Below are 21,738 nucleotides of genomic sequence, written 5' to 3'. Positions count from 1 at the left end.
GACAATCAGCCATGATCTCATTGAATGGCGGAGCAGGCTCGAGGGGCCGAATGGCCTACTCCTGCTCCTATCTTCTATGTTTCTATGTAAATATCGGCGCTGAAAATGAGTCATCGATGAAGTCATCAGACCCACTCCATTTAATTGGGTCAGGAAACGCACATGACCAGTTTAATTGGGGCCATTAAGTAAAAGTTAACCTGAACAACGCGCTGCTCACCAACATCGCGTTCCCGACTCACTATGCGACCCGCACGCACAAAACCCAACTCCAAGGTAAAGATTCTGGCTTTATTTTCTAAGGAGTATGTGGACTCCTCCTTCCAAAATGCATCACCTCATACATTTTTTTATCTTGAAATTCATTTGCCATTTACACGCTCATTCTGCAAGTTTATTAACGTCTTGTATTTTGCCAGTCTTCCTCACAGTATTAACTATACCCTCCCAACTTGGTGTCATCTGCAAACTTTGAAATCGCACTTCTGATTCCTGAGTCCAAATCGTTCATGTAAATTGTGAACAACAGTGGTCCCAGCACCGATCCTTGTGGAACACCACTTCCCACCTTTTGCCAATCTGAATAACTACCTTTAACCACTAATCTCTGCTTTCTGTTTTGTAGCCAGATTTTAATTTTCAGATTTCCAGCATCCGCAGTATTTTGCTTTTGTTTCAAGTTTGTGGGTTTGTACACAAGGCTCGATGGTAAACAAAAGTAGACATTTAAATTGATTTGGGATGATTCAATTTGCTTATTTTTACAAAGGATGCAATTTTCATGGGAGTTTAAAAGTCAGATAAACATCAAAATAGACTAGGTTCAGACATGCCAGGAGGCAGCTGTCCAAAATCCAATCTGCAAACTATTTAACTTGTTACAATTGGAAATCTAATCTTTTATCTAATGAACAACAAACACTGTTAACCTTTCCACATTATCTTCCCAGGGCCAAAGGAATAAAGACAAAATTGGGCATCCTGCTGCAGAAGCCGGAAATCATCGCTGACTACATCATCCCGTACGCCGATAAAGCTGAGAAAACAGCCAAGTCCCACAGGTAATGGATGATAATTGAGAGGATTTGTTCTAATGAGAGAAGTAGACACACTGGCACCCATCAAACACAGGAGTGCAATTGTTCTTGTTTGATAAATCTATAGCGTCATCTTGCATTAAACCTCTTTGGGTGTTATGGAACAGACACCACCACCACCACCCACCCTCCCCCCGCCCCCACCAAGTGATGGCTTATTTTATAAGATTCTTGGGATCTTATATGGAAAAAGAACGGATTGCTAAAAACTGCATTAGATAAACTCTCTATTAGAGACTTAAAGGCCTGACCGCCATGTATCATACCAGATATTAGACCAACTGCCTTACAATGAACTGGTCTGGTAAGCCCTTCACTTATTACAGGTAGACGACCCTTTATCCGAACTTCCGAAAACCGAAACCCTCTAAAAACCGAAGGTTTTTTCAGTCAGCGTAAGTCGTGCGCACGACATGACCAGAGTGGCGCACGGCTTACAGGCCTAGCCGGATAAGGGATAGTGTAGCATTTTTCCGCACTTCTGAAAACCGAAATCGCTCAGCGTAAGTGTACCATCCTTTATCCGCACATCCGAAACCAGAAAACCTCTGAAAGCTGAAAGTGGCGCAAAGCATGACTTCTGAAAGCCGAAATCGCTCAGCGTAAGTCGTGCGCACGACCCCGACCCCCGCCCTTTCGGATAAGGGATAGTGTATCCTTTATCCGCACTCCCGCAAACCGAATTACTCTGAAAACCGAAGTGTTTTCGCTCACCTTCCGAAATCCGAAATTTCCCGAAAACCGAAACACGGCTGGTCCCGAGGTTTTCGGATAAAAGGGTAGTCTACCTGTACCAATCAGTTCATATACATCAAAAGCATTGCTCATGCCACCAAAAAATGTGTTGTTTTGAGTCAAACATCTCAAAGTCTAAATAATCAGAAACTATAGTCTACATTGCTTCATGACATGGAGACATTCAGGCTATTCCAGTAACACCATTGACAGTGTTAATTTTGTTTGAGTACTAGTTGAAGTAGCTTAAATATATAAATCAGTGGGGTTTTTTCCCCACAAGATACCCTGGAAGAGTTAGTCTTGGACTGTTGAATATGCAGAGTGGTGTAAAACACCACCAAAAAAGGTTATTTGTAAAAGTTACGTTCAAACTCTGGTGGCCCACTGCACCATTGACATATTGGCTCTTTTTGGAAAGAGCTAAGGATCTTGTTGAAATCACAGAAAATCTCATTACCAGACTACAGACATTTGATTAGGTTAAGCACCAAACTCGGACTTCCCCAATTTCACCATGACAAGAGTGCGGCAATGAAAACATGGTTTCCTACTCACACCACTCTCAAACTAAAGTCTGTAAGCTGCATAAAAGTAACAGGAGCAATCGCCATTCACTGCGCACCAGGAAAATAGGCAGTACGTCTCCCTTCAAACTGCCACTAAATAATAGCATTACTGGTCCACATGACTATTCAGATTTTCAGAAGCAGGAATCATTGGACAAACTGATTCTTGCATACAGTCAGCCTGTGACTGTTACTGAGATTTTTTAAGGATTTGAACAAGCTCATTCCAAAAACTGCAATGGGTCAATGGTGCAGTGGGCCACCAGAGTTTGAATGTAACTTTTACAAATGAGCTTTTTTGGTGGAGTTTTACACCACTCTGCACGTTCAACAGTCCAAGGCTGCCTCTTCCAGGTTATCTTGCCGGACATATTGGGCTGGATTTTGCCAGCCCTGGGGAGGTGGGTTTGGAGGCAGGACTGCCGGGAAAATGGCAGAATTTGGGGGCGGGTGCCCATCCCACCCCCAATCTGCCTCCATGCCACCTTGCCAGGAGGCGGGTAGCCGTCCTGCGCCAGGTCCCATCTCCTTGGAGGTGGGAAGGGATTACAGCCACTTACCTGCCTGTTAACAGGTAGTTAACAGGCAGAAAATAGGATTATCCCCATTTTGCCCTCACAAGTGCGGGCTTCCCGAAGGCTCCGAACCCCTCCAGGGTCACCGAGGCGAGCAGTGGGTCTGCGGGGTGCAAGTGTGCTATGAAGGTAAGTGATGGGTGCAAGTGTGGAGAGGCGAGTATCTGAGGTTAGTGGAAAGTCTTAGAAAAAGTGTACTTACCTTTCTTTCTGCCTGCAGGCTTCAATCGGTGGGTATGCGGAGAGTCTCGTGCCTCCGCGGTAGAGATGACAGGTGGCAGCTGCAGTCTCCAATGCAACAACCATCTAATTTCTGCAAAAGAAAGAGGTTTGATGAGGTCTTGAATTCAAGAACTCATCAAACTACAGAGAATGTCAGCGTTTGACGTTCTCTGTAACCGGCTTTCCCTTAATTGGCCTGCTAAACCCGCTGGGCGGGCTTAACAAGGTCAATCAAGGGAAAATAGCGTGGGTTGGCCAGAAGTTGATGGAGGCGGGACTTAAACCCGACAAGTGGGAGTCCCGCCTCCAAAAGCTCCCCATTGGCAAAATCCAGCCCATTGTTTCTGATTTTGTGCCCAATTAGGCCCTGACTCACACAACAATTTGGGGGCATTTTTCATATTTACGATATATTGGGTAGGTGGGGAGTGAGGCGCCTGCTGTGCTGGCCTGATGATGTTGGCGCGAGGTGCGACCAGTTTCCATGCTTGGGCCTCACTTGCACTGACCAGACGAGCTGCCAGCCTTAACCACGTTTACAAGGAGCTAATCGTTGGGGAGGGCGGGAAATCCAGCGGGGCAGCCGATCATCATGAGCCCACAGTGCCACCTTAAAGGGGAGGGTGGAAGTAGTGGGAGTGAAATGGAGCAGCAGTTGTCATCAGCAAGGAGATAAGATAATGGAAGCCTTTAAGGCGCACAGTGCCCGAGAAACTGCAGGAAAAAATAATGAGTGCACGACCTGCTTCCAGATTTCCCTTTAAACACTGCTGGGAATGGCCACCTCCTGACCTGTACCACCCATGTCTGTGTGCCGGTTGAGGGTTGGGACAAAAATGGCGTTGGGGGTCCTGATGTTATTCGACCATTATTTGGAAACATTAATGAGGCCCCTGTTAGTTTCTGGTGGAAACGCTGGCAACGTAACTTGGAGCCCGGCTGAAAATTGGAACGAGCGGACCTCCAACGGTAAGTAGCCGGGACTTCCTTTACCCTCCAATTTTGGTCCCACTACTGCTCGGTTTTTAGACGTAAATGTGGCAGTAACAAGACAGAAAGCAGCCCCATTGTATTTAGCTCTACTTGTATCATCCCAGCCTGGTAGATGGTTAACAGATACAATCTGTGCTGACTCTCCAATTCTCCCTCCCTGTTCTCTGTTCAGTACATCAGATTGGCAGAATGGCATGAGATCAAATTGCGCCATGTGGGAACGACAGATATAAGCCCATGACCTACCAAATGCGTTGAAGCTCCAGCATGCTGCACTATGTCTCCCATGAGACTAACTTATAGAATCATAGAATGGTTACAGCACAGTAGGAGGCCATTCAGCCCGCCAAGCCCGTGCCGGCTCTCTGCAAGAGCACTTCAGCTAGTCCCACTCCCCCGCCCTTTCCCCGTAGCCCTGCAAATTATTTCAGGCAGTGCATTCCAGATCCTAACCACTCGCTGCATAAAAGAGTTTTTCCTCATGTCGCCTTTGGATCTTCTGCCAATCACCTTAAATCTGTGTCCTCTGGTTCTCGACTCTTCCGCCAATGAGAACAGTTTCTCTCTATCTACTCTGTCTAGACCTCTCATGATTTTGAACACCTCTATCAAATCTCCTCTCAACCTTCCTGCTCCAAGGAGAATAACCCCAACCTCTCCAGTCTAGCCACGTAACTGATGTCCCTCATCCCTGGAACCATTCTTGTAAATCTTTTCTGCACCCTCTCTAAAGCCTTGCCACCCTTCCTAAAATGCAGTGCCCAGAATTCGACATGATACTCCAGTTGTGGCCAAACAAGTGTTTTATAAAGGTGCATCATAACCTCCTTGCTTTTGTACTCTATGCCTCTATTTATAAAGCCCAGGATCCCGTATGCTTTTTTAACTGCTTTCTCAACCTGCCCTGCCACCTTCAATGATTTTATGCACACATACCCCAAGGTCTCTCTGTTCATGCACCCCTTTAGGATTGTACCCTTTAGTTTATATTGCCTCTCCTCGTTCTTCCTACCAAAATGTATCACTTTGCACTTTTCTGCGTTAAATTTAATCTGCCACGTGTCTGCCCATTTCACCAGCCTGTCTATGTCTTCCTGAAGTCTATCATTATCCTCCTCACTGTTCACTATACTTCCAAGTTTTGTGTCATCTGCAAATTTTGAAATTGTGCCCTGTACTCCCAAGTCCAAGTCATTAATATATATCAAGAAAAGCAGTGGTCCTAGTACTGACCCCTGGGAAACACCACTGTATACCTTCCTCCAGTCGGAAAAACAACTGTTCATCACTACTCTCTGTTTCCTATCACTTAGCCAATTTCGTATCCATGTTGCCACTGTCCCTTTTATTCCAAGGGCTTCAACTTTGCTGGCAAGCCTATTATGTGGCACTTTATCAAACGCCTTTTAGAAATCCATATACACGTCAACCGCAGTACCCTCATCAACCCTCTCTGTTACTTCATCAAAAAGTTCAATCAAGTTAGTTAAACACGATTTGCCTTTAACAAAGCCGTGCTGGCTTTCCTTAATTAATCCACACTTGTCCAAGTGACTGTTAATTTTGTCCCGGATTATCGTTTCTAATAACTTCCCCACCACCGAGGTTAATCTGACAGGCCTGTAGCTGCTGGGTTTATCCATACACCCTTTTTTGAACAAGTGTGTAACATTTGCAATTCTCCAGTCCTCTGGCACCACCCCCGTATCCAAGGAGGATTGGAAGATTATGGCCAGTACCTCCGGAATTTCCACCTGTACTTCCCTCAATATTCTAGGATTCTTACAGTGGTAAAGATCACAGTGCAAGGAATATATCAGTGTTTACAATTAGGATGATAAATTTCAGATTTGAGACTTTGTGGGCTGCTTTGATACTGATTATATCTGACTTTGGTAACAGGCACAGGCAGGAAGTGAAAGATCATTCCCTCTACCTTTCCATCTTAAGACTGTCGCCAGAAACTAATGATGATGAAAATTGCTGAAAATTGGAAATGTAAGCACAGGCCTATCTGGATACATTCCGGGAGATGTTATTCTGCAAATATTTCAGCTATTTCGTACAACCTATTTAAATTCTTAGCAGATTTAACCCCCAACTGGTCTTTTCAATTCAGAGAATTAATAACTGAACTTCATTAACTTTAACAATTTGGATTATTCAGATTTGCAGTAAGGCTGGAATGACATGGCTTATTAATATCATTCTTCAGTAGTGTTCCAAGGACTTTAATTTCCTCTTGCATAATACCCAGAATGTAGCAATTTTGTGGATGATTAGAAACACAGAAATCAGAAATGGGGAGATTGGACTCAGCCCAAAATGCTGAAAATTCAAATTCCATCCTTGTCCTGACTAATGTTCAAACGCAATTTGTCCTCGCCATATATGTTTTTCTCATTGGAAACTGTTATGTCCAAATAAAGACTGAAATTGGTGTGGTAATAACTAGTTGCTTTTATTTCAAGACTCTCTGAAACATTCCGTCAAAGAATAACAAAAACTATACAAGAGAAGACCCTGGCGTGTGTTGCTACAATGTGTTTACTCCCATCAGGTCGCCATCTAGAGTTCAGTGAACAATATGCAAGGACCATGCATATCAGAAAGCAAATCGCAGGGCTGCTTGGTAGCAGAATGCTCCGATACATAGGAGAGGCAAAACAAACCAGTTTTTGCCAGTCAGCCCAGAGCTAGCTACAAGGAGGTTCTCTGATTTGCTTCCCTTCCTCATGACAACTCTGAGCCACAGCGTTGTAAGATCAAGAACTTAACTCGTGGAGAATTATGTGCGTGAGCATGTTCAGTTACCCTTTCTGTAAACACTTACATAGGAACCCAAACCTAATAAGAATCATTTAGAAAGAAAGAAACAGTTTAGTTTCAGCAATTTAAAGAAAGAATTTGCATTTATATAGCCTTTCATGTCCACAGCTAACAAAATTAATTTTTGAAGTGTTGTTTGTAGGCAAATATGGCAGCCAATTAGTGTTCAGCAAGGTTCCACAAAGGGCAACAATGTAAATGACTAGCTTACATAATATATAAACAGAAAATGTTGGAAATACCCAGCAGGTCAGGCAACATCTGTGGGGAGAGAAACAGGTAACGTTTCAGGTTGGTGGCCTTTCGTCAGAACTGGAAAATGTTACAGATGTAACAGGTTTTAAGCAAGTGCAGGCGCAGGGAAAGAGGGGGGAAGGGAAGGAGAGAACAAAAGGGAACGTCTGTGATAGGGTGGATGGCAGGAGAGATTAAAAGACAAAAGGGATGATGGTTCAAGGCAAAAGGGAGTGGTAATAGGACAAACAAAGAAACAAAAGATGGGTCTAGAAGAGTTGAAAATGACAAAAGCAGAATCATTACCAGCACCTGCTGTCTGAAAAAAATGGGAGCAGTGTTTATGATCTGAAATTGTTGAACTCAATGTTGAGTCTGGACTAGCTAATCTGTTTGGGTGATGTTGGGTGAGGAATAAATGCTGACCAAGACATCAAGACAACTCTCTTGCTCTTCTTCAAATAGTATAATGGGATCTCTTATATACACCTAAAAAAGGCAGACAACATCTCAATTTAACACCTCCCCTCCCCCGATGAGTCTGCACTCCCTCAGTACTACACTGAAGCATCACCCGAGATTATGCGCTCAAGTCTTCGGAATGGGACCCGAACCTGTGACCTTCTGACTGAGAGGTGAGAGTGCTGGCGACTGAGCCAAGCTGATGCCTGTAAATGGAAGGATTGAAATGCAGTGAAACAGATTCAGCTAATGATTTCTGTTAACTTAGTACAAATGCTGTTGCCTGAAGGGAAAGCCTTGTGTTTTAAAAGATTACAACAAATAAACCAAATTCATTTCACAACAATCCCCTGAAGCAACTTGCATAAATGAATTACTGCAGAGCTGCCGCTCCTGTTTTTCTAAGTGGTTATGCATCACTGTTATGGACTATTCTGTATACAAAATAATGGAAGAACAAATTACAATGATTTAAAAGTATCTGTTGATCGTCGATGGCAGCTGGAGGTCACATTGAGAGAAAACTGCAAATTACAGAGAATATCACAGATGTGCCTCTTCGGTCATCATGTGCCGTTAACATAAACCCATGTGCCTTTCTAGTAAACTACAAGTGAGTATGATGGTAGTCATCCAATCAAAACAGAGTTCCAATAATACAATAAACCATATGCACACAGTGGATTTGAGTAGGAATCTAACCATTGTGTCTGCCATCCGTCCCCTTCCATTTTACATTATATAAACAAAGCTAACCTATTTGCAGGGACTATCTTTGTGCCATTTAGCAATCATTGCAACTTTTTTTTTTTTTTATATAAAGTCTTTCACTTAAAAGTATTGATAGGTAGAAAAGTAATACTAGGTGTACACATCGGAGAGAGCCCCAAGGGTGTCAACCTACTCCAAGTGTTTGGGGGAACGTCAGGGGATGTCACAAACCTCAAAGGTAAAATGTAACTCATGAATGTGCTTCTAACTCTGGCAGTGAACTATAGGGCTGGATTTTGCCAATGGTGAGCTATTGGAGGCGGGACTCCCACTTGTCGGGTTTTAGTCCCACCTCCATCGACTTCTGGCCAACCCATGCTATTTTCCCTTGATTGACCTTGTTAAGCCCGCCTAGGCCAATTAAGGGGAAGCCGGTTACAGAGAACATCAGCGTATGACGTTTCATCTGTCAAAAATTTTTGACAGATGAATTGTCATCGTTTGACAGCTCTGTGAAGCTGTCGAACGCTGACATTCTCTGTAGTTTGATGAGTTCTTGAATTCAAGACTCATCAAACCTCTTTCTTTAGCAGAAATTAGATGGTTGTTGCATTGGAGAATGCAGCAACCATCTGTCATCTCTGCCGCGGAGATGCGAGACTCTCCGCATCCCCAACTCTTGAAGCCTGCAGGAAGAAAGAAAGGAAAGTAAACTTTTTCTAACACTTTCCACTTACCTCAGATACTCACCTCTCCACACTTGCACCCATGACTTACCTTCACAGCACACTTATGCACCCCTCCGACCCCCGCAGACCCACTGCTTGCCTCAGTGACCCTGGCGGGGTTCGCAGCCTTCGGGAAGCCTGCACTTGTGTGGGTAAAATGGGGATAATCCTCTTATCTGCCTGTTAACAGGCAGTTAAGTGGCTGTAATCCCTTCCCGCCTCCAAGGAGACGAGACCTGGCGCGGGTCGGCTACCTGCCTCCTGGCAAGATGGCATGGAGGCAGGTTGGGGGTGGGATGGGCACCATTTTCCCAGCAGTCCCGCCTCCATACCCGCCTCCCCAGGGCTGGCAAGATCGCGCCCATAGATTGCAACTTCTTGATATTTAGGCTTTCAAGGATTTAAAAAAATTAATGTCACACTGTTATGTTAGTGTATAAAGCATGGATGAGATCTTCAGATAGCATTAATGCAAAGGGATATTAATGTTTATTGTAATTTTTAAACTAAAGGTATAGAATAGAAATTGATCCAGTTTGGGATTTTGTTTACCAGTTAATGCACTATTTAGTAGATGTTGGTACATACAACAATGTCATTCTCAGAAATTGAGTCCCAGAGTTATTCACTAGACTGTACTGGAACAGCTTGGCTAGGGGCATGGCTAGTTCTGGAGCACAAGTCTTCAGTACAATAACCGGGATGTTGTCGGGGCCCAGAACCTTGCCAGCGATGCTCACATCCCATAAACGGAAAAAAAGAGACTGGTTTTAATCTACCACCGACCTGGTCTACCACCGACCTGATGACTGGTTCTCAATTCCAAAAATGTTGTCAACTGCTTCGATCATTCTCTTCCACCTTGACTGTAACAGGAGCCATTTTCTAATGATAGCATAGTAGATTTTTCAAAAATTTTCAACTTCTACTTTAGCATTGAAAGGAAATTTGTCTTGGCTTCAAAGGAATGCTTTCATTTCCTTTTATTCCACTAACCAAATGCCCATCTGCCTGTGAACCACACAACCGGTAACTGAGACCAATTGGAGGCAAAACAATTTGGTTTTGGAAATGAAACTCTAATTGTTACGCACCGGTGGAAGATTGGATTTGAATGACATTGATCAATTTTTAGGTTTGAAACATATTGAAAGCATAAATTAAAATTGGAGTAAGCTTTATCACCTCATGGACCTGGCTTAAGCAATATTGGGGATGATAGAGCCAGTACCATCAGCCCCAACTTTTAAAATGGATTTTCCCTATTCAGCAACTGCTGCCCAAGTCTTTAAATGCAAGGCTGCAGTTTTCCATATTTGTTATTTCTGCTACCTTTGTGTTGATTCTGTCCAATCAGCTTTCATGTGGAAATAATCATTCTTCCAAATTTATAAGAAGTGATTACAATCTTCAAGAATTTACAATTATCAAATGGCATGTGAAAACATAGTTAAGAACCTTTCCAAAGAGCCATGTTTCTGCCTCTTTTACAAAACAGCTGCTCTATTGCTCTGTCTAATGAGGAAGCAGGTCACACCGATGATGCACACAGCCTAATGGGTGGTGTGTCTTGTTGAACCTCAGCAACAGTGATCCATATCATTACAATACACAAACAGTTAACATGGAGCGAACGAGTAGAAGACCAGAGTGACTAGAAAACAGAAATAGGAGGCTGGCAGTAAAATGGGGACCGTTGAAGATAAAAATTATCATATTTATTTAAAAACAGGATGAATGAGAAAAGGTATTAATGAAAGATGTTTTTATTTGGTCCAATTTGGACTTAGCCTAGAATATAATTTCTTGTAAAGAGAAAAATTACATTGTTAAACTGCAATTATGCTGCACAGAAAACCTCTTATGTACTTCAGCTTTCCGTGCTTTCGCCAGATTTGCTTACATACCTAGACTTCATGAGTTATGTGGTGCAGCTGGTTCTAGTCCATTAGAGGTGTTCTGTTTTTTATATCTGCTGTCTTCCATCCCACCCACCCCACTGAAATGGTTTTGAAGACATTCAGAAAGATAAGGGCAGCTTGGAGGCGCCAGCAAAATGTACAATTAATCAATACAGACTTACTTAGGATATCGTGACAAGGTTCCATATTTCTGCAGGGTAAAAAATATCTTGACAACATTGTAAAGGCTTGTAATTCTGGGCAAATATTAAACTCAGTGTTGGAAGCTGGCAACAGCTGTTAGCATTTTAGAAAGAAACAGAAGGCAGATTTTTCAGTCAACAAGAACTTCATTAACATGGTTGGCTTTACTCATTTCCAGATATTGCATAATCCCTAGCCAGCTTGTTCTAATTACAAAATATTTGCCGAACTCCAGAAAGGCAAATGAACGTGAACATTTACTCTCTTTAAATCCAAAATGGCGACTGTGACGCTGCTACGTTGTAAATACTGCAAATGGAGTTTTGGTCACTACCATCTAAGGCTTAAGCTGAGCAATTCTCCCATCTCTATAGGCACACCTATATTCTAAGGGAACCCTGAACCAAATACAGATATAGTTAGGATTTGCCACCAAAGTTCATGTCTGCAAGGGTATTTGGCTTTCAGATTTCCAAAAGAATGCTTCAGATTTCAGAGGGAACTATGCAATGACATTTTTGATATTGAGAAGTAGACACTATTTTTTGTAGCGCTTTAGTAATCATTTCAGTGTAGCATGCTGTGCATTAACTCAGTGGCCAGTGGAACTGGGCATAGGCTTGGGGAGCGAGATAATGTGGAAAAATAAGGAAACAGAAAAGAAAGAAATGAAAACAGCAGATGAATGGACAGAGACAGAGAGAAAAGAAAGGAAAAAACAAAGAAAAACCAGAGAAAAGGAGTGAGCTACTAAAGAAAAACAGCGAGCCGGTAAAGAAAAACAGCAAGCTAGTAAAGAAAACAGTGAACTAGTAAAGAAAAACAATGAGCTAGTAAAGAAAAACAGTGAGCTAGTAAAGAAAAACAGCGGGCTAGTAAAGAAAAACAGTGGGCCATTAAACATAGAAACAGAGAAACATAGAAAATAGGAGCAGGAGTAGGCCATTCGGCCCCTCGAGCCTGCTCCGCCATTCAATGAGATCATGGCTGATCATCCAAATTCAGTACCCTGTTCCTGCCTTCGCTCCATATCCCTTGGTCCCTTTAGCCTTAAGAAAAATATCCAACTCCTTCTTGAATATATTTAATGAATTGGCCTCTACTGCCTTCTTTGGTAGAGAATTCCACAGGTTCACCACTCTCTGGGTGAAGAAATTCCTCCTCATGTGTCCTAATTGGCTTACCCCTTATCCTTAGAATGTGACCCCTGGTTCTGGACTCCCCGACCATCAGGAACATCCTTCCAGCATCTAGTCTGTCTAGTCCTCTTAGAATTTTATAAGTTTCGATGAGATCCCCTCTCATTCTTCTAAACTCCAGCGAGTACAAGCCCAATCGACTCAATCTCTCCTCGTACGTCATTCCTGCCATCCCAGGTATCAGTCTGGTGAATCTTCGCTGCACTCCTTCCATGGCAAGATCATCCTTCCTCAGATAAGGCGACCAAAACTGCACACAATACTCCAGATGTGGTCTCACCAAGGCCCTGTACAACTGCAGCAAGACATCCTTGTTCCTGTACTCAAACCCTCGCGCTACGAAGGCCAACATACCATTTGTCTTCTTAACCGCCTGCTGCACCTGCATGCTTACTTTCAGCAACTGGTGCACAAGGACACCCAAGTCTCGTTGCACTTCCCCTTCTCCCAATCTATTGCCATTCAGATAATAATCTGCCTTCCTGTTTTTGACACCAAAGTGGATAACCTCGCATTTATCCACGTTATATTGCATCTGCCATGCTTCTGTCCAAATCATACTGGAGTTTCTCGGTATCCTCCTCACCGCACACACGCCCACCCAGCTTTGTGTCATCTGCAAACTTGGAGATATTACATCTAGTTCCCTCGTCCTGATCATTAATATATATTGTGAATAGCTGGGGTCCAAGGACCGATCCCTGCGGTACCCCACAAGTCACTTTCTGACACTCGGAAAAAGAGCCGTTTATTCCAACTCTTTGCTTTCTGTCTGTCAATCAGTTCTCTATCCAAGTCAATACCTTGCCCCCAATCCCATGTGCCTTAATTTTACACACTAATCTCTTATGCGGGACCTTATCGAAAGCCTTTTGAAAATCCAAATGCACCACATCCACTGGTTCTCCCTTATCTATTTTACCAGTTACATCCTCAAAAAATTCCAGTAGATCAGTCAAGCACGATTTACCTTTTGTAAATCCATGTTGACTTTGTCCGATCCGGTCACTTTTATCCAAGTGCTCTGCTATTACATCCTTTATAATGGACTCTAGCATTTTCCCCACTACCGACATCAGGCTTACCGGTCTGTAATTCCCCGTTTTCTCTCTACCACCCTTTTTGAACAGTGGGAACTGTTCCAGAGTCTATCGAATTTTGGAAGATGACCAGCAATGCATCTACTATTTCTAGGGCCACTTCCTTAAGCACTCTAGGATGTAGATTATCAGGCCCTGGGGATTTATCGGCCCTCAATCCCCTCAATTTCCCTAACACCATTTCCCTTCAAATACTGATTTCTATCAGTTCCTCCCTGTCATCAGACCCTATGTTCCCCGACATCTCTGGGAGGTTATTTGTGTCCTCCTTTGTGAAGACAGAACCAAAGTATGTATTTAATTGGTCTGCCATTTCTTTGTTCCCCCATTATAAATTCCCCTGATTCTGACTACAAAGGACCTACGCTTGACTTCACCAATCTTTTTCTCTTCACATATCTATAAAAGCTTTTACTGTCAGTTTTTATGTTCCCTGAAAGCTTACTCTCATACTCTATTTCCCCCTTTTAATTAATCCCTTTGTCCTCCTTTGTTGAATCCTAAACTGCTCCCAATCCTCAGGTTTACTGCTTTTTCTGGCCAATTTATATGTCCTCTCCTTGGATCTTATGCTATCCCTAATTTCCCTTGTTAGCCACGGTTGAGTCACCTTTTTTGTTTTATTTTTATGCCAAATTGGGATAAAGAAATTCTGTAGTTCATCCATGCGATCTTTGAATGTTTGCCATTGCCCATCCACCGTCAACCCAATCAATCCTACCCAATTTCGCACCTGATACCATCGTAGTCTCCTTTATTTAAATTCAGGACCCTAGTCTCTGAGTCAACTGTTTCACTCTCCATCTTAATGAAGAATTCTATCATATTATGATCGCTCTGACCCAAGGGGCCTCGCACAACAAGATTGCTAATTAATCCTTTCTCATTACATAATACCCAGTCTAAGATGGCCTGATCTCTAGTTGGTTCCTCGACATATTGGTCCAGGAAACCATCCCGTATACACTCCAGGAATTCCTCCTCCACAGTATTGTTACAAATTTGGTTAGCCCAATCTATATGTAGATTAAAGTCACTCAGGATAGCTGCTGTGCCCTTATTGCACGCTTCTCTAATTTCCTGTTTAATGCCATCCCCGACCTCCGCATTACTGTTTGGAGGTCTATATACCACTCCCACTAACGTTTTCTGCTCCTTGGTATTTTTCAGTTCTACCCATACAGATTCCACATCATCAGAGCTAATATCCTTCCTTTCAATTGTGTTAATCCCCTCTTTAACCGGCAATGCTACCCCATCTCCTTTTCGCCTATCTTTCCTGAATATTGAATACCCCTGGATGTTGAGTTCCCAGCCTTGGCCACCCTGGAGCCATGTTTCCGTAATCCCAATCATATCATATTCGTTTACCTCTATTTACGCAGCTAATTCATCCACCTTATTACGAATGCTCCTTGCATTAAAACACAAAGGGGGAGAAATTCAGTTGTTAGCGCCTTAAGGCGGCAATAAGTGGGGCGCGAAGCGGCTAGTGCCCGGGCGCGGCGAGACCTGCGCCTCTTGTGAAATTGAGCGGACATTTAGCAGCGGCGCAAAACCTCAACGCCCGCTCAGCTGCGCGCGCAATCCTTACATCATTTCATGGTGCAACGCCCTTGGTGCGCCCCGAACCGGAACTTCAGTGGCGCCCCCCCTTCTTTCCGCCTGGCGCTCCCAGCGACTGGTTGACTGGAACGGTTCCCAGTCGCTGTGAGGTTGGGGGGGGGGGCGCTATTTAAAGGGGGCTCTTCCTGGCTTCTTAGTGGTAGCCATTTTGGACCACTCCTTCTGTGTGAGAGAGAGAGATTTGCAGAGAGACAAAGGGAGAGAGCTTTCTGCATTGAGTCAGCGCTCGCACAGGTACTTCTGGCTTCAGCCCAGAACTTTGCAGTTGGATTGATTTTTCAGTGGCATAGCCTTGAGTAGCCACATGTTATGGGGGCTACAATGGGTGGAAACGTTGGGCTTCTCCATTGCATTGAGAGGGCTCAGAGACGCCGAGAGAGAGTGCCAATCATGGCCAGACAGAGATGAGCCAACAGGCGTCGGCACAGGAGACCTTACCCTCCCAGGGTGTACCGCCAGCAGTTCTCCTACCTCAACATGTCTGAGGAGCAGTGTATTCGGAGGCTTCGATTCAGCAGGGAGGTGGTCACTGAGCTCTGCCACCTGCTTCAGACAGATCTGCAGCCTCAGCTGAGGAGCAGGACGTCTCTGTCGGTGGCAGTGAAGGTGACAGTGGCTCTCAACTTCTATGCCACCGGCTCCTTCCAATCTGCTACTGGGGACATTGCCAATGTCTCCCAGTTTGCGGTGCATTGCTGCATCCGCCAAGTCACGAATGCCCTCTTCAAAAGGAGACGTCAGTACATTTCCTTCCCCATGACCCTGGACAAGCAGCAAGAGCGTGCAATGGGATTTGCAAGAATAGCGGGCTTCCCCATGGTCCAGGGCGCCATTGACTGCACGCATGTGGCTTTGCGGGCGCCTCAACAGAATGCCGAGGTTTACTGCAACCGGAAGGGGTTCCATTCGTTGAACGTGCAGTTGGTGTGTGACCACAGACAGCTGATACTAGCTGTCAATGCCCGCTTTCCAGGCAGCAGCCACGACGCCTTCATCCTGCGCCAGACTTCTGTGGCAGACCTTTTCGAAGCCCCGGCTCACCCAGGAGGCTGGCTTCTTGGGGACAAGAGCTATCCTTTGTGCACCTGGCTGATGACCCCGCTCTGTGCGCCCAGCACCCCTGCTGAAGAACGATACAATGACAGCCATCAAGCGACCAGGAACATCATTGAGCACACAATCGGCGTGCTAAAGCAACGGTTCCGCTGTCTGGACAATTCCGGGGGAGCCCTTCAGTACTCACCTGAGCAAGTCTCCCATTTCGTTGTAGTGTGCTGCATGCTGCATAACCTGGCAATCCTCAGGACTCAGCCACTGCCAGCAGACATTGGAGCACCAGCAGAGGTGGTGGAGAAGGAGGAGGAGGAGGAGGAGGAGGAGAAGGAGCACCAAGACGGGAGGGAGGCACAAAGTGCAAGGACCGTCCGTCAGCGGCTTATTGCAAGTTGGTTCTAGGCCCCCTCTGAGGGAATGGCTTGTGCCATTGAAAGAACATGAATGGAACGGTTCCGCAAACCCCGAGCCGGTCAAGGCAACAAATAGTTCAAAGAGCAAACATGCACAACTTGAATAAAGACAATTATTTATTTAACAAACTGTGTGCCCTTCCCGCATGACAAAGAAATACAGAGAAACCCCCCAAAAAAGTCAGACACATAACTGGCTCTCACAACCTGGAGACAATGAACAAAAGAGTTAACCAAAAATGACCATGATCCTCGGCCTTCACTAAAAAAATTAACAGCATTGTGCCACACCTCCTACTTTTTGGCCTGCAAGGGTGATCTGCTTCGCTTGCGAGATTGGCCCTTTCCCACCCTGCAGCTCCTTCGCAATGGGACCCCAGTGGCTGCAGCAAAGCTGGGGAAAGGTTGCTCAGTGTCAGAAACTGAGGCTGCAGATGCCCTTGAGGTACGGCCTGGACCAGCTCTGGGCCTGGAGGGCCCGGCTGCTGACTGCTCCAACTCTGCATGGACGGCAGCAGTCTGTCCTACGGGTGGTGGCAGCTGCAGTGGAGGAGTGACAGTGTTGGCAGCAGGAATGCTGCCATCCTGACAGAGGACAGGCACTCCCTGGTCAGACGACACACTGGCACTCCCACGGGGCAGCACTGCAGCATGCGGAGCAATCTGCTTAAGCACAGACTGCTGCCCTTCTGCCCCGGCGATTCGTGCCCGATGCAGCGAGGGTGGCAGCAGTCAGTGCTCGTGTGGCCTCAATCTGTGTCTGCATCAGACCAGCCACTGACTGCAGTGCACCACTAAGCACTTGCGTGGAACCCGCCTGTGCTGCACCGAATTCCTGCAGACTCCTTGCCAGTGCTGCACCGAAGTCCTGCAGACTCCTTGCCTGTGCTGTCCCGAAGTCCTGGACACTCCTTGCCAGTGACTCTATGGAGTCGGGCATCCTTGCCACTGCAGCCATGAGCTCAGTGTGCCTCTGCTCCGCCTGGGCGCCCATTTCAGCGAGGAGCCGCACCTCTTCTGCGCTCACTGTAGCAGGACTGGAGGCCAGACTCTCCCTCCGGGTAGAAGGCCACCGAGCTTCCCTACCCGCCGCCCCCCCACCGCGTTGCTGCAGCCCGCTGGGCCCCGGAGCTTCACCCTCTTCAGACCCTTCCCCCCTGCTCCCCTCCAGGGAAGACGTGTCCCCATTATGGCCATGGGCTGCCTCGGCGGAGGGTGGTACTGATGGTCCGGCTTCCTCTTCCTCCTCGTCTTCAGAATCACTCACAGTGGCAGCTTGAGGGCCCGCCTCCTCACCTGGCGAATCAGCATCTGAAAGCAGGGAGGTACAAGAGTTGCTTTAGCGTGAGGACAGGGCGGCAGCGAGGGAGGCCTGAGTGCTGCAATGCACTGTATTGGTTCGATAGTGGCAAAGGATGCTGGTGTGAGGCACAAGTGGAAGGAGAGAGGTCAAAAAGGTGATGACCTTACCATTGCTGTCCAGAACGGGGTCGGCATCTCCAGTGGTGACAGGGCCAATCATCCGGCCTGCCATAATCCGCTCCACTCGCTGCTCCAGATCGCTGAGGTCTTTAAGGTCAGGCCGGCCTCCCCCGATCCGTTGCTGCTGCCTCCTATTGTGGGCCAGCTTGCCCTGCAAGAGAAAGGACGGGCTGCGAGTACAGTGTGAAGCCCTGATCTTGGCTGCACTGCCTCCCATGGTCGAATAGCCCTTACAGTGTGTAAAGTGGTGAATGTGCATGTGAGCTTCATGAAAGGCCCATAGATGTTGGATGAGGGCTGGGCATTGGGGTTTTCAGGACCCTTTGGCCATAAAGTGAGGTGCACATGCAGGGATGAAGAGGATACTGAAAAGGGTACTCACCCTGACAACCCGAGTGAGGTCGTTGAACTTCTTCCTGCATTGCACAGGGGTCCTAGGTACCATGCTGCTGGAGGTCACTCTGTGTGCCACCTCCCTCCAAGCTTTTCGATATTCGTTGGGCAGCGGCCTCCTGCCACTGTCCGGAAACAGGATAGATCGCCTGCACTCCACTGCGCCAACCAGAACCTTCAGGGCCCCTTCACTGAACCGCTGCGCTCGCTCCCTGGCCCTCTCCATGGTCCTAGGCGTTAGAATGTGGCAGCAGCTCTGTCCAGGCCGAGAATCAGGGCTCCAATGTGCAGGGCGTGGCTGCAGTGCAAATCGACCCGCCCCCTTTAAGAGCTGACCGGCGCCAGTGTGTCTGCCTGCAATCGCTAACTGGCCACACCTGTGCTGCGCCCGCCCTCGGTGGTAGCGCCTCGCTTCTCCGGCTTAGTGCCTTAGGACAGTCGTGCAGCGCCTGCTTTAGCGCTGCAAGCTCCTCTTGGGGCGAAGCAGATCAATTTCGCTGAAGGTGGCGATAATTTGCGCCGCTAGACTATAATGCCCCAAACATGGTGATACTGAATTTCTAGGCCAAAGCCTTCAGGCTTGTTTTTTTAACGATCTTAGATCTTTTAGAATTATTATTTACTGTGGCCATGTTTGATTTAAACCCTTGATTTCTCTGCCTGCCACTTTTGTTTTTCTCCTTCCTGTCTTTTGCTTTTATCCTTGTTTCCCTTTCCTCTGTCTCTCCGCTCAGGTTCCCAACCCCCTGCCATTTTAGTTTAAACCCTCCCCCAGAGCATTAGCAAACACTCCCCCAGAGCATTAGCAAACACTCCCCCAGGAAATCGGTCCCGGCCCTGCCCAGGTGCAAACCGTCCGTTTTGTACTGGTCCCACCTCCCCCAGAACCGGTTCCAATGTCCCAGGAATTTGAATCCTTCCCCCTTGCACCATCCCTCTAGCCACGTATTCATCTGAAATATCTTTCTATTTCTACTCTTACTAGCACGTGGCACTGGTAGCAATCCTGAGATTACTACCTTTGAGGTCCTATTTTTTAATTTACCTCCTAACTCCCTATATTCAGCTTTTAGGACCTCATCCCGGTTTTTACCTATATCGTTGGTACCTATATGCACCACGACAACTGGCTGTTCACCCTCCCCTTCCAAAATGTTCTGCAGCCGCCCCAAGACATCCTTGACCCTTGCACCAGGGAGGCAACACACCACCCTGGAGTCTCGTTTGCGGCCACAGAAACGCCTATCTATTCCCCTTACAATAGAATCCCCTATCACTGTAGCTCTCCCCGTCTTTTTCCTCCTGTCCTGTGCAGCAGAACCACCCCTGGTGCCAGGAAGTTGGCTGCTGCTGCCTTCCCCTGGTAAGCCATCCCCCCCATCAGTATCCAAAGCGGTATATCTGTTTGAGAGGGGGATGGCCACAGGGGACCCCTGCACTACCTGCCTGCGCCTACTACTCTGCCTGTTGGTCACCCGTTCCCTTTCTGCCTGTGCCACCTTTACCTGCGGTGTGACGAACTGATTAAACGTGCTATTCACGACGTCCTCAGCATCGCAAATGGTCCAGTATGTATCCAATTGCTGCTCCAGCACCGCAATGCGGTCTGCCAGTAGCTGCAGCTGGACAGACTTCCTGCACACATGGTTGTCAGGGACACACGAAGTGTCCCTGAGTTCCCACATAGCGCAGGAGGAGCATACCACGGCACCGGGCTGTCCTGCCATGACTTACCCTTTAATTAATTCAAATTAAATTAAACAAATGAATCCCACCAATTTCACTAAGTTAAATGATATATTTAAGGGCTCTGGTTTACAAACAGTCCCCGCTACACCACAGAGACCCTAGAAACTATAAACCACAGAGTTAAGAGAGAAATACTCACCAACCAATCACTTACCTGCTTTGTGGTGACATCACACCTCGATTACTTTTTACTTCTCTCCCTCTGAGATTGGAGATTGGTAAGCCTACCCACGCCTCGGGTTTACCTTATATACTGCCGCCGCTCGGATTCCCACCGCTGCCGCACTGGAGGCCTACCCGCGCCTCGGGCTTACCTTATATAATGCCGCCGCTTGGATTCCCGCCGCTGCCGCACTGAGGCCTACCCGCGCCTCGGGCTTACCTTATATACTGCCGAAATATACCTTATATAAAGAAAAACAGTGAGCTAGTAAAGAAAAACAGCGAGCTAGTAAAGAAAAACAGCGAGCTAGTAAAGAAAAACCGTGAGCTAGTAAAGAAAAACAGTGAGCTAGTAAAGAAAAACAGCGAGCTAGTAAAGAAAAACAGTGGGCTAGTAAAGAAAAACCGTGAGCTAGTAAAGAAAAACCGTGAGCTAGTAAAGAAAAGTGAGCTAGTAAAGAAAAACAAGAGAAACACAAAGATAACTACCCCAAGGAGACAAAATAGCAACCTAACAAAAGGTTCAAAAAAAGAGAGGCAATGAGAAAAGCAACAGAACGGCGAGAAAGAGAGAAGTTTAAAAAAAGAGAAGAACTTGTCATTTTGACTTTTCTTACACAGTTGTAATTTGAGGTTGACTTCATTTCTGCTTATATTCAACCTTTGATTGTCCATGTTCATCTTTACAAGCATGTCAGCTCTAGAATAAAGTTAAATCATCTTTGGGATCGATTTTAAGTCAGGACAGATTCAGAGACAGTGCAGTTTAAGCACTTAACACATTTGTTGTTAGGAGAGAGAGAAAGCAAGGGGGAGAGGGGGGAGGAGAGCATTTTCTTTTCCTTATCTTATTTAGGGCCCTTAACGGCTGACAATGATAGAGGAATTTCTCCTCATCCATCAGAGCTACATTCAAAACCAGGTCCCAGAGGAAGAAGCACATTATTCAAACCCACCATGATACCCACTTTCCCACTGTGCGATATTTACATTTTTTTTTCAAAGCAAGTTCCACCTGGAAAGGATCATCCAATGGTTTTGAGAGGAACTCTATACCCTCAGCTACAACCCGAGCATCCAATGATATTGTCACAACTGAATATTTCCAGATTTCAAAATACTAATTTTCTGGTTTGTTTCTGATGTGTGATAAAGCATAATTACAGAAATTTCAGCCCAAAGAATGAGGCAATTTGGGTCAAATAAATCTTTTTATTTCATGCACAGTTACAGCTTGCATCACTGGCAAACATACTGCTCATTACATCAGCACATGCGACACATCACTGAACCTGACATCA

The 21,738-nt window shown here is 45.9% G+C and overlaps 1 protein-coding gene across 1 annotated transcript in view; it reads left to right on the top strand.

The window, feature by feature from the left end:
* Nucleotides 1-21,738, top strand: part of LOC147121784 (regulator of G protein signaling 5-like) — a 66,878-nt gene that overhangs the window by 30,330 nt on the left and 14,810 nt on the right. The window contains exon 2 of the mRNA XM_085982293.1: nt 951-1,061. Coding sequence (XP_085838419.1) covers nt 951-1,061 — 111 coding nt within the window. The remainder of the gene's footprint in view (nt 1-950; nt 1,062-21,738) is intronic.

This window comes from Somniosus microcephalus, chromosome 3 (assembly GCF_052327205.1).
Source record: "Somniosus microcephalus isolate GS21.2 chromosome 3, FLI_Smic_1.0, whole genome shotgun sequence".
Classification (NCBI taxonomy): domain Eukaryota; kingdom Metazoa; phylum Chordata; class Chondrichthyes; order Squaliformes; family Somniosidae; genus Somniosus; species Somniosus microcephalus.
The sequence above is the reverse complement of the archived record's forward strand: the minus strand, read 5'-3'. Positions and strand labels throughout refer to the sequence as shown.